General features: G+C 40.5%; 1 protein-coding gene across 1 annotated transcript in view; it reads right to left on the bottom strand.

Annotated features, from left to right (window-relative positions):
* LOC109402372 (endothelin-converting enzyme homolog) overlaps positions 1-12,225 on the bottom strand; it is an 87,707-nt gene that overhangs the window by 24,370 nt on the left and 51,112 nt on the right. The window contains exons 7-8 of the mRNA XM_062846693.1: positions 6,886-6,969; positions 6,405-6,680 (exon numbers count right to left, since the gene is read on the bottom strand). Coding sequence (XP_062702677.1) covers positions 6,405-6,680; positions 6,886-6,969 — 360 coding nt within the window. The remainder of the gene's footprint in view (positions 1-6,404; positions 6,681-6,885; positions 6,970-12,225) is intronic.

Here is a 12,225-nt window from a genome sequence, read left to right as displayed (position 1 = left end):
TCTCTTTTTCGGCTTAGATGTCAATCCGCAACACAGCCTCGTTTGTGCCCAACAACTACAAGTGAGAGCGTATTATTTTTATTTGAAGCCGAGACTTACTCTCGCACTCCGCATACCTAGCCACCAAGCAGTCTGTTTGCTGGTGTCTAATTCAGTATGCGTCGAGAGCTCGGCACGGTCGCACGCTCCACGACCAACTGCGCCTCGAGGGATTCCTTCGGAGATTTCTGCCGGGATTGCTTTAGAAAATATAAAAACTGTTGGAATTCCTTCAAAGTTCCCTTCCGGGATGTTAATAGGATTCCTTCAGGGGTTCTTGCTAGGATTTCTTTAGAGATTCCTTCAGGCATTCCTTATTCTTCCAGGGAATCTAGGCGGGATTCTTCTAGGTATTCGTGCCCAGGATTTCTGCTGGGGTGCCTCCAAAGATTTCTTCCGTTTTTTTTTTAGAATTCCTCACGAGATTTCTCCAATAATTCCTCCCATGATTTCGGCAATGCATCTTTCGGGGATCCTATCGAACTTCAAGCATTTTTTTTTCAGAATTCTTTCCGTAGCTTCTTTGATCCCACCAGGAATTCTGTACAGGATCTCTTCCGGGATTCGGAGAGGAACAAATCATTCGAGGAATGTCGGGAAGAACCTCAGATGGAATCCCACGAGGAACCTTGTGTGGTATTACTGATAGGATTTTCGAATAAATTTCTAGAGGACCCTGAAATACCAGGAGAAAGCGCTGAAAGAATCCCGGAAGAAGTCTTTGGACGAAATCCAGGAAGGTTCTGTGGAGGCATTCCAGTGGGCATCCCTTGAAGAATACTTTGCATTCATAGCTTGAGTTTTGTCTATGAATTTTATATCATAGCGGGATTGAATCGTTTTTTAATAAGAGACGTCTGCACTTCGATGTTCCTCTTACGGATGGTCTACACATGTCTTCTAGAATATCATTGCCCGAAATGACCTGAATGTGGGCCATCAAAATGAGACTGATGAGATTTCATGATGCTGCATTACTTGCTCTATTAACCCATATCCGCCCAGCGTCCTATTTATAGGACAGATGCCCCGAACGCCCAGCGTCCTATAAATAGGACAGTCCTTTTGATGTGAATATCTCCAGAATTATGCAAAATTTTAGAATACTTTCTTCAGAGAAGATGTTCTCCACACCCATACCTTGCTCATAGTGGACAATATAGTTTGTGACTGGTTCACTAAGTGGCGTAAACGATGCTGCAAAGAATGCATATGTCACGATCTGTGAGCTTCTTTCCCAATGCGAAAAAAATATATTTCCCTGGAATCTTGACTATGGTTAATAATTTACAGTTCATTTCTTCGGCAGAGTTGTTAATCAATACTAACAAAAGTCGATGTATGTATTGTGGTTAATATTGAGCGATCACTTGACGTGAGTGATCTATTGTTTGCTTCCCGCGTGAAGCGAACAATGGCGAAACTGTGTGTTTGTTCGGACACGTCGGTTGTGGTAAATATTGAGCGATCACTCAACGCGAGTGTTCGATTGTCTGCTTTCCGCGTAAAGCGAACAATGTCACGGCGGCCGGCATGGCGAACAAGCATCAAAAGGTCATATTACTTATCAAAGTGAATCCTGACCCAACGATACCTTCCCTAATAACAAACACTCCTTCCTGCAGCCTTTGGTGGAGTCGCAGCGGTAAACGCGGTCCTTCATTTAACAAAGGTTGGTACTAATATTCCTTCCCTCTCCCAACCTGACTGCAAGGACGTGGCCGGCGCCGTTATTGTACTGTAAAAGAGAATCTCTGAAGCGTGCACAGTGAGAATGTTGACCACTCCCAGTCAATTATTCAGTTGATTCATTGCGCAACTGTCATTGGTTCGGGTCAATCACGGAGTAGCAACCATAGATATGTGCAGTCAGTCTAAGCTAAGCTAAGCTAAGCTAAGCTACTAACAAAAGTCGATGTATGTATGATTGTATGTTTATATGCTTGTATGTTTGTCTATTTGTATGTTTATATGCTTGTATGTTTGTCTATTTGTATGTTTATATGTCTGTATGTATGTATGTATATATGTATGCCGGAACAAAGGCATAACTCTGAAATGCGTCAAGAAATTTCAATCAAATTTGGTATACACATTCCTTAGGATGTGGAGGTGGTAGCAGGGATATTGAAATTCAAGATGGCGGCTTAGGTTCCAAGATGGCGGTCAAAACTCCAGAATATATGTTTTTAACGGCAATGCTGCTTCGGATACTATGCAATATGGGTATCTAACGATCGGGCTTCACAAGTAGAACTCAAAAATGAATATCCGACGCCATTTTGAAATCCAAGATGGCGGACCATATCCAATATGGCGGCCATGAAATGGTAGTTTGATCTATAATACCATGCAATATGGGAATCGATCGATCGAGCTTCATGAGTAGAAGTCAAAATCAATATTTGACCCCATTTCGGAATCAAAGATGGCGGACCATATCGAAGATGGCGGCCATGGAATGGTAGTTTGAGCTACGATACCGTGCAATGTAGGTATCTATCGATCGGGCATAATAAGTAGATGTAAAAAATCGATATTTAACGCCATTTTGAAATCCAATATGGCGGACCATATCCAAGATGGCGGCCACGGAATGATAGTTTGAGCTATGATACTATGCAGTATGGGTATCTATCGATCGGGCTTCATGAGTAGAAGTCAAAAACAATATTTGACTCTATTTCAAAATCCAAGATGGCGGCCCATATCCAAGATAGTGGCCTCAGAATGAGAATTTGAGCTATGAATCCATGCAATATGGGTATCTATCGATCGGGCTTCATGAGTAGAACTCAAAAATGAATATCCGACGCCATTTTAAAACCCAAGATAGCGGACCATACCTAAGATGGTGGCCACGGAATGGTAGTTTGAGCTATAATATCACTATATTGACGACGACTGTTTTGAAGACTTTCGAATAGTTTTGGCGTTTCAGTCTTTTCGGGGTCAAAAACAACTAAATGTTTTCAACTATAATATCATGCAATATGGGTATCTACCGATCGGGCTTTATGAGACACAGGTTAGAGGGTCATGGTAGATGGTAGGGTAGCGGGTAGGATAAAGGGTGGAGCAGACGGTCGGGTAGAGGGTTGGGTGAAGGATAGAGTAGAGGAAGTGGAGTAGAAGGTTAGGGTAGAAGATAGGGTGGACGGTAAGGAGAAGGGTAGAATAGAGAGTAGGTTTGAGGGTAGGAAAAATGATACGGTAGAGAGTAGGGTAGACGGTACGATTAAGCACAATATAGACTAGAGGGTACGGTAAAGGATAGAGCAGTGTTTATGGTAGAGGATAGTTAAGAGGGTAGGGCAGATGGTAGGGTTGAAGGTTATGATAGAGCGTAGGATAGAGGGTTGGAATAGAGGGCAAAGAAGACAGTAAGGTAGAGGCTAGAGAGTAGTGTGAAGAATTGAGATGAAATTAGATGAGCTAAGGTTCTTTTTTGAGATACCTTCAGGAATTCTTTTCAGAATTTCTTTAGACATTCCTTTTGAGAATCTTCCCAGGTTTATTCCCGGAATCCCTTCAGATATTGCTTCCGAGTTTGCTGTATGGATTGCTCCGGAGTTCTCTTCAGGGATTTTTGCAGGGGTTGCTTTGAAAAATCCTAAGAGGATTCTGTTAGTTATTCTTTTCTGCATTCTTTCAGGGATTTGTGCTGGAATTCCTTCAAAGATTCCTTCCAAGGTTCCTGCTGTTATTCCTTAAGAGATTCCTCCCGAAAAAAATATGAAAAAATATATGTTTCTTCCGAGATTGTTTCCAGGCAATCCTAGATCATAGAGACATCTTCTATGGTTCTTGCAGGAATGCCTGCTCAACTTCTGGCCGGCATGCCTGTCATGATCTCTTTAAGGATTCCATCAGGTATTCTTTACGGGATTCCTTCAGGAATAACTTCAGGGATTTCTGCCAGAACTGCTTTGGAAAATCATGAAAGGATTCTTTCAGAAATTTTATCCAGCATTCTTTCATTTTTTAGTATACTTTCAAAGTGATCTGTAGAAACATATTCAGAGAATCCTAATGGAATTCTTTCTATGAGCCGGGATCCTCGCTCGGGATTTATACAGCAATTCCTTCCGGGATTTCTTCTGTGACTATTCCAGGGATTCCCACCAAGCTTTCAGTTGAGATTCCCTCAGAATTCCTTCTGTAAATCCTCCCGGGATTCCTTCGGGGATTTCATATTATCTTTTCGATGTAACTTTGATAGTGCCCAGAATAACACCATAAAACCCACATATTGTTCACGAATAAGCAATCATGGAGTAGTACAAACATAAGTGGAGAAGCCGTGTCGAGTATATCTGGTTGAAATTTTATATCAAAACATGGAATGATGATGAATCTGGGCGTGTTAGTGGAATACCTGTAAATATGAGACACCGAAGACGACCTTATAGTTGAGGTCGAAATACGTATATGTCAAAGGATATAAATTAAATGAAACATATCGATTTTCTATGGAAAACTTCTGAAAAGTTTACGTATGGTGAGTAAGTAAAGAGAGTTTGTGGGGTGCTGAAGGAACAACTCAATTACTTTATTAGAAATTATTATCTGTGTAAAATCTAATTTCTACAGCATTTTAACGTTTGCTTATGCCATACATTGTGAGCTCTCTTTGTTTGATTTGTTAAAAAAAATTAGAAATGTTGAACACTGCAGTCGATATTACATGAAGGTACAAGAATCATGCATTGCATACTTTTAGGCGTTTATCGGGTTATATTTCTGTACCAATTTATAAGTCATTTTTCTATTCTTTATGAGTGGTTATCATCTCTCTCACTTGTTTAGAGCTGTATTGTATCTATACGGATCAGAATATAACAATAGCGTAGAAGTTGGGCTGAAATAGAACTCGAGAAAATTATCAGACATTGAGGACCTACAATGACGATTTTTTCTGGAACTACACCATAGACTTCCATTTTGTTTTTTTTTTTCATCAAATCATGCTTATTTTAATGGAACTTGGCCTTTGATAACAAATTTATTTGGAGATTAAAATTGTGAGACACCTTGGGCGTTAACGGGTTAAGCCAGAGCACTATAAATGTTAATATACTTTAGGGAAATATTTATAGGTCAAAATTTAACATGCAACACAAAAATAAAACTTGTTCTAGGCTGCTTCTGTGAGTTTAAGAAATGTAGGAAAAAACAATCAGATTAGTCGACGCACCAAAATCCGAATTTTCAACTCGAACGTGAAATCTGTTCTGCTGTACGCCAGTGAAACTTGGTGTGTATCAGTGGAGAACACTGATCGGCTGCACTGCCTATGATCGTATAACTATACCATATGAATAGGAAATAGGAATAGGAAGGGGTCTAGCCTAGTGATTAAAGCTATGGATCGCCTATCCAGAGACGGCGGGTTCGATTCCCGTTCCGGCCGGGAGAATTTTCTCGACTCCCTGGGCATAGTGTATCACAATATACAAATTCATGCAATGGCAGGCAAAGAAAGCCCTTCAATTAATAACTGTGGAAGTGCTCAAAGAACACTAAGTTAAAGCGATGCAGGCCAAGTCCCAGTGGGGACGTCGAGCCATAAAGAAGAAGAAGAAGATAAATAGGAAATCTAGCAAATTTTAGACATATATGCGATCATGAGTAGTGCAGTCTTCATCGATAGATGACTGCCGCTGCCGTAATTCTGCAAAGTGACGTAAGCGCCATTCAAAATGTCGATAATTTTTGGTATATTATACATAATATCTGCTGCAAAAATAACACTGTGGTATGCCTGCAGTATTAGAATGCAAGATCTAGTCGTAATCTATCATCTATGTAAAGAAACTTAGAGGATGAGCAAGAGTTTTATGCATAATAACCAAAAAAAAGGGCCAAAACTATGATTGTCGCTTACGTCACTTTGCAGAATTACGGCAGTGCGGTATTCAACTCGTGCATGGGGGACTCATAATTGCATCTCCAACGTTAAATTCCATCGTCAATCTCATCAAAAGTCGATAGCGACATAAGTTCGGGTGTGCCAGTGGAAGTGAATCGGCCACACTCTACGCAGGGTGCAGAAAGAAATACAAAAGTACAAAAGCATTAGACTGGAACCCAGCAATTTTTGAAGACCTTCATCACTGGAAGCTTTTTGCTCCCCTTCTTTCCCGAATAAAGCAAATAAAATGAAACTAATCGCATGACATCTAACTCAGCCCTCTCATCCACAGCGGATAATTAATTTACACTCTGACCAAAAATACATTCTCAATGGAATTCAACAATCTTCCTTGTCATCGTCTCACGTCACACCCAAGTGATCAAAGACTTAATTACGACCTCCCCCTGCAATCCACGAAAAAAAGAAAACTACCAACTCATGTACTCACCCGGTGGATCGCGTGACCGATAACTTCCTCGCTGTACTGGCCAACGAATAGGGCTGAGCTGACCTCGGGCAGAGCCCAATTAGTTGCCTTGGCGCAGACCAGTGGCGAGGGCCGCCCCGGTGGCAACGTATTGAGCGCGAACAGCAACAGCAACGCATTGTGGATCACGCGGTTCTGGTGCGCCAGCAGCAACCGCCGCAAGTGCTCCAGATAGGCCGGACTGCGGATCACAATCGGACCGGTCCAGTTCGCCGGCAGAAGGTCCTGCCATAGGAGCTGCGAATTGGATTGATTTATGAGTTAGGAGGGGGGTTATTAATATTTGATTTCATTTGGCATGATTTTTTCGAAGGGTGAGATGTAGTTTTCTTTTTGTGATGGATCACGCGTCTCCATCAACATTTTGACGCAATCATAACACCGTAGCCGTAGCTATAAATACATATTAATGAGAAATCGTTTGGCGAACATAAACACTTACGAATGGATGGGTACTCATTAGGGCTGTTACATTATTCAGAACGTAACTGTTGGTAAAGTCCTTCTGTACATAGTCCCGCCGAATCTGGAAAGGGAGGAAATGAGGGTGAAGATATTAATTGCGATTAATTGATTACAGTCCGCATTTTTATGGACAGAGTCGGAATACTATTTTGTACAGTGAAATAGTATTACAATGTTTTAGTCATAAGGCTCTCCTGTTTTTGCATTGGTTACAAAATGAAAATTTTTTCAGCTTGAGTGCTATATTTATCCAACGAGGCTTGTCGAACTAACGGGTGTCCACTAAATAACGAGAATGGTTTTAGCAACTGATTAAAAAAATACAAGCGCCCATAGAGAAAAGTTTTTTTATGCAAAACAATCATCTATCTATCCACAAAGTCAGCGTATTTTTTATTTTGTTTCAACTTATTCTGTTCTGTAGAAAACGACATTGAAACAGGAAGCACTAGTTAAGCTCCTTGGACGGCTCTACCGATTGCTAAAAAAAACCGTAAAAAAGTTAAAAGAAAACCTAAAATCTGTCCAGTTTTGAATGAACTCTACAACCTGGCATCCCTAGAAACAGATCCTGATGGAAATAGATGTAAACTAGTTAAATCAATAAGCATGAAATCATTTCACATCATTAAACGTACTTTTGCGTCATGGGCTGGATAAATCAATAGAATGCCGTGTAAATATCAAATATTCACATCAAATCACATTTACACGTTGGACAACATGTAAATGGTTTGTTATAAAATAAAATAGCACACAAAAAGGTCAACAATGAACCGCAGTGCACAAATTACATTGACACGTTTTTATGATACAGAAAAATGGCATTTTTTGGAAATTTCAATAAACGTCATTTACGAGAAAAGGCTGCCATCAAAGCAGTAAAACCAGTCAGTATCCCCATTTTTTTCCTTTTGTTGTTTGAGTGTGTAGATGCTAAAGGTAGCTTGGAAGTCAATTATTTCAACTAACTATTTCACAGATGCAGAAAATGCGTGAAAGTTAAATTTTAAAAGTCGTACAAAGCAGTTGCTCCAACATCACTACACAAATATGCTGTACAAATTACTACGTTCAATTTTCTAAAATTTTATATTTTTCCATGAAAGTACAGTGTTAAACCAAAGTCCTAATTAAGTCGTAGCACTCGGGCTCAGACTGGGTACCACCTCTAGTACTGTATTTGGTCCCCGGTACCCAAGTTTGACATTTGGCTGGCTACCTGTTTTTTACTAACTTTGTGACGCAGTAGCCACAACGAAGTAGTAGCTCATGCCAACAAACAAATGTCAGTTTGTCAATGAAAATGGATTCTGTTACAGAAAACTGGCCATACTGGTCGAGCTAGCATTAGTTTGCAAAGTCAGTGAATTTTTAAGGTAACTTTTCATTCATCTGCACATTATCTGCCAACTCATATATTCTACCGTAGACTATTTTCTACTTACAGTAGCCCACTGAGCCTGAACCCGATGCAACCGCCTAAAGCTAATCTTTTAGAATTGCTTATACATCCCGTCAAGTTGAAGATTCGATACAAAACCCCTACTAAATTTGAAAAAATAGATTAAAATGCAGATTCAACTTTTATCCGACCTTTTTATTAATTATCAAATAATGTTAAAGCAATCATCACCAAGATCATCGCCTATTTATCGTAAAGGATATGATAACAGGGAAAGCTTAGGATATGGTAATGAGTGATAAATATTTTTTTATTTTCCGCGCTCCACATTATAGCTCCAATTATGATTTCAACTACATATATTATCAATCCAGTCGAAACCCGGGATTTGGTGTCAATTTTTCACCCAATTCATGCGTTCGACCTAACTTAGGAAGTGGTGCGCTGTTCAGCGTACCTGATGATCTACACAGCGCACTACTTCTGAAGTTAGGATCGACACTTAGATTGGGAGATAAATCGAAGTTCGCTCGCACCAAATTCCGGGTTTCAACTGGATTTTTAATACTGATGATGCCCATTTATCATGCTCGATTATATATCGTCCGGAATTCCGTATTGCTTAAAACAACATTCAACACAATAGGAGATAGAGGCCAGAGCTCCGGACATTTTTTTAGCAACGGAGTTATGAAGTGTTCCTCATCATGTTTTACCCTGGGCCCGGGCAGGCTCCAGTTTGGCTAGTAAAAAGTACATCTAATTATCATTGGAAAGTTCTCAATGCTCTTCCCCCGTGGTCACCAAAGTGCAGCCCGCCGTGATGTCCAGTTCTCTATGTTCCCGAAGAATTATTTGCCCTATTTCTTATGGAAGTTGTTCTACTCCCGAAATAATCAAGCATAACGTGTTGAATGATGAACAAATCCATCCAGATGTTGCAATACACAAAGCAATACAGCAGTTGAAAAAATGGGCTGCTCTTCCCGATTTCAGTCCGTTAAAATGGGGATATCTCTTAATTCTAACTGCACCAGGTCAGCAACTGCGCAAGGCCAGTTCCGATTGGGAATTGTCTGTGAAATTTTGCATGCCGTTGAGTTCTGCTGACTACAAAGGCGAGAACGAAATGTTGAAACTGGCCCGAGCCTGAACTTGAAGCATCATTAGTAGCTGTGAAGAATATCATGATATTTCTAAATAATACATTTTCAGATTTTAGACAGCACCGGTGAAATTGTATGATACCCTAAAAAAGAAGGAGATATTAATGATAAAGCCAATAAAACGTATCATACGAGTTTTAGTGCTCAACCGCCCAACGCCATATTTTTTCTTGTTTATACTTGTGTAAATAATATGTTGGTTACTCTTAGCAACAAAAACGGAGTACTAGAAATTCAATTTGCAGCGAGACGCAAGGTTTTATTGGTTGAAGGTATTATATATTTTCTCGCTAGTACTTCGTGAGCCATGAAATTTTCAAGTAATGTATGGGAGTTAGAGGTCTTAGTTTTGCCTTTGGTTAAACCTTTATGATAGATAGATTCAGATTGCCGTTTTTGAAGATCATATATTTTTAAGAGCACTTTGGAAGCATTCTCGTTATTTAGTGGACACCCGTTACGTGCGAGCGTTTATGTATGTCAGCGTTCGATCAGGTAGGCTATGATGTAATCAGGCTGGGTGTAGTAGAAGCGTGGTTAAAAAAATAATATATCAAGCCTAACTTTATCAAACACCGTATGTAACATATGTAAACAAAAAAGAGATTTTCACATGAGGCGCTGAATTTCGTTACGGACTACTTGTATCACTCACCTTTGGGGATAATTTGTGAAAAATACCGGGATTTTACACGTTTCTGAAATGCTCAGTGTATGTTGCTATGGGAACAGCGAACTTCCCCTTCGATTTTCTCCATTCGTGGATTTTGTTAGATACGGTGTTTGATAAAGTTAGGCTTGATTTACTCGACACCGCTTATTTAATTTGTATCCAGATTCTATATCTCCTCCAAAAACTTGAGCTCATTTGGTTGAAAATTGAAATTGAAACTGCACAAGCCCTTCAAAGTGTGTATGGGAAATACTATGGGAATACGATCTTTTCCATTTCCCCGAATGTTCAGATGGTTGGTTAAACCAGTGGGGTGACACAGCTGTCAAACTCGATACATCGCCGCTCTAATCATCATCGTTTTAGGCACGTTGTGTTTTGGTACCCACTTTATGGGTACCCACCCTAACCTGCTCCTGATTTTCGGGTGTGTGGCTCGCGTGTTGCTAGTGCTTATTTCGGAAATTACACATTTCAAACGAAACTGATGCTTTTGATGATGGATTCTCTTTGTTTATCACTCTGCACGATATTATAAGATACTAGCTGTACCCGGCAAACTTTGTCTTGCCTACTGCGTTTTTTGACGTTTCAAGTCCCTAGTCAAGCCCAAGTCCCCGTTCAAAATGTATAAAAACCCGATTTGCAAAAACTCCCTATTTGCCCATGTTTTTTGCCTCATATACCTTCCTTGGGTGAAAACTAACAGAACAAAACTTAGACTACCCAAATCGGAACATCCGTTCGCAAGTTATGCGCGGTCCCACGTATGCCACTGCATTTTTATATATATAGATTCAAGCGATTTTTTTCATGAATAAAGCGATAAAACCAAACACATTGGACGCCATGTTGAATCGAATGCTGGGATGCTGATTCTGGCCCTTCATCATCCCTGTAGGAAATCGATAATGTTATTATAACATAATGAGTAGATAATTTGCTTCGGTGTTCCGTGACATGTACTCATTGTTAGGGACTACGAGAAGATACGGTCGTAGTAGTCGGGCTCGGAAACCAGCTAGGAAGAGAGAATTTGCTGAGACGTGGTGACATAAAGACGCTGTTTCAGAGCGCAAGTAATTGAAGAAATTGGTATTTTCTGTAAATAATCTGACCGTAGTTTATTGATTTCTTACTTTGGATTCGAGCTAGACCCTACAATCCCCCTAGGTTGAACCCCGGTATTGTTAGGCAACTCTATCAGCTACAACCGAATACAAAGCATTCAAATCGGATGCTTTATTAATATATTCTTCCATCAATGTGGTATTTGACACCTACAATATGATCATGCAGAAGTGGATTTTCTGAATATCAAGTCATAAGTTCTCTAATGAAGTATTTCTGTCGATCCAATGTGGCAGGAACATAATTCCGAGAGTTTGTTTATGTTTTCATTTATTGTCAGTCATTAGTCCTGACGTCGATGATAGAGTCAGGACTGTTTTCCCCGTCTCAAACGGTCACAACCAGGGGGTTTCATGGGCGTTCAATGGGTTTCAGGGGGTTCCAGGGGTACGAGGGGGTTTCAGGAGCATTCCCGAAGTTTTCAGCAGGTCTCAGGGGTATTCTATGAGGCTTCATGGGAATTTGAGGGGTGGCCACGACGCCTCAGGGGTTTTGGAGGCGTTCCAGGGCTGTTCCAGGTGGTTACAGGGGTTTCAGAAGTGTTCCAGGGGTGTTCCATGGGGTCTCAGGGCGTTTCTTTTGTGGTTCCATAGGGTTTCACGGGGTTTTCAAGGCATTCTAGCGGTATTCTAGGGGATTTCTGGGGATTTTAAAGAGTTTCAAGAGGATTCAGGGGCGATCCAGAAGTATTCCAGGAGAATGGGTGACAAAACGTCTAAATACAAAACGTCGAATGCCAAAACGTCGAAAGGACAAAACGTCGAAAAGAATATAAGTGTACGCAGTTCAGTGTGGATTTTTTTTTTTTGACGAACTGATTAACGGGGACACACGATCATTGTCTCGTTATCTCGGGTCACTACCCGAGCGCTGAAGCGCTGAAGGTCAGAGACGCATTTAGCACTCTATGATGCTTCAGATCCGAGTTGAAACCACTAGCTG

The sequence above is a fragment of the Aedes albopictus genome, chromosome 1 (genome assembly GCF_035046485.1).
Source record: "Aedes albopictus strain Foshan chromosome 1, AalbF5, whole genome shotgun sequence".
Taxonomy (NCBI): domain Eukaryota; kingdom Metazoa; phylum Arthropoda; class Insecta; order Diptera; family Culicidae; genus Aedes; species Aedes albopictus.
The sequence above is the reverse complement of the archived record's forward strand: the minus strand, read 5'-3'. Positions and strand labels throughout refer to the sequence as shown.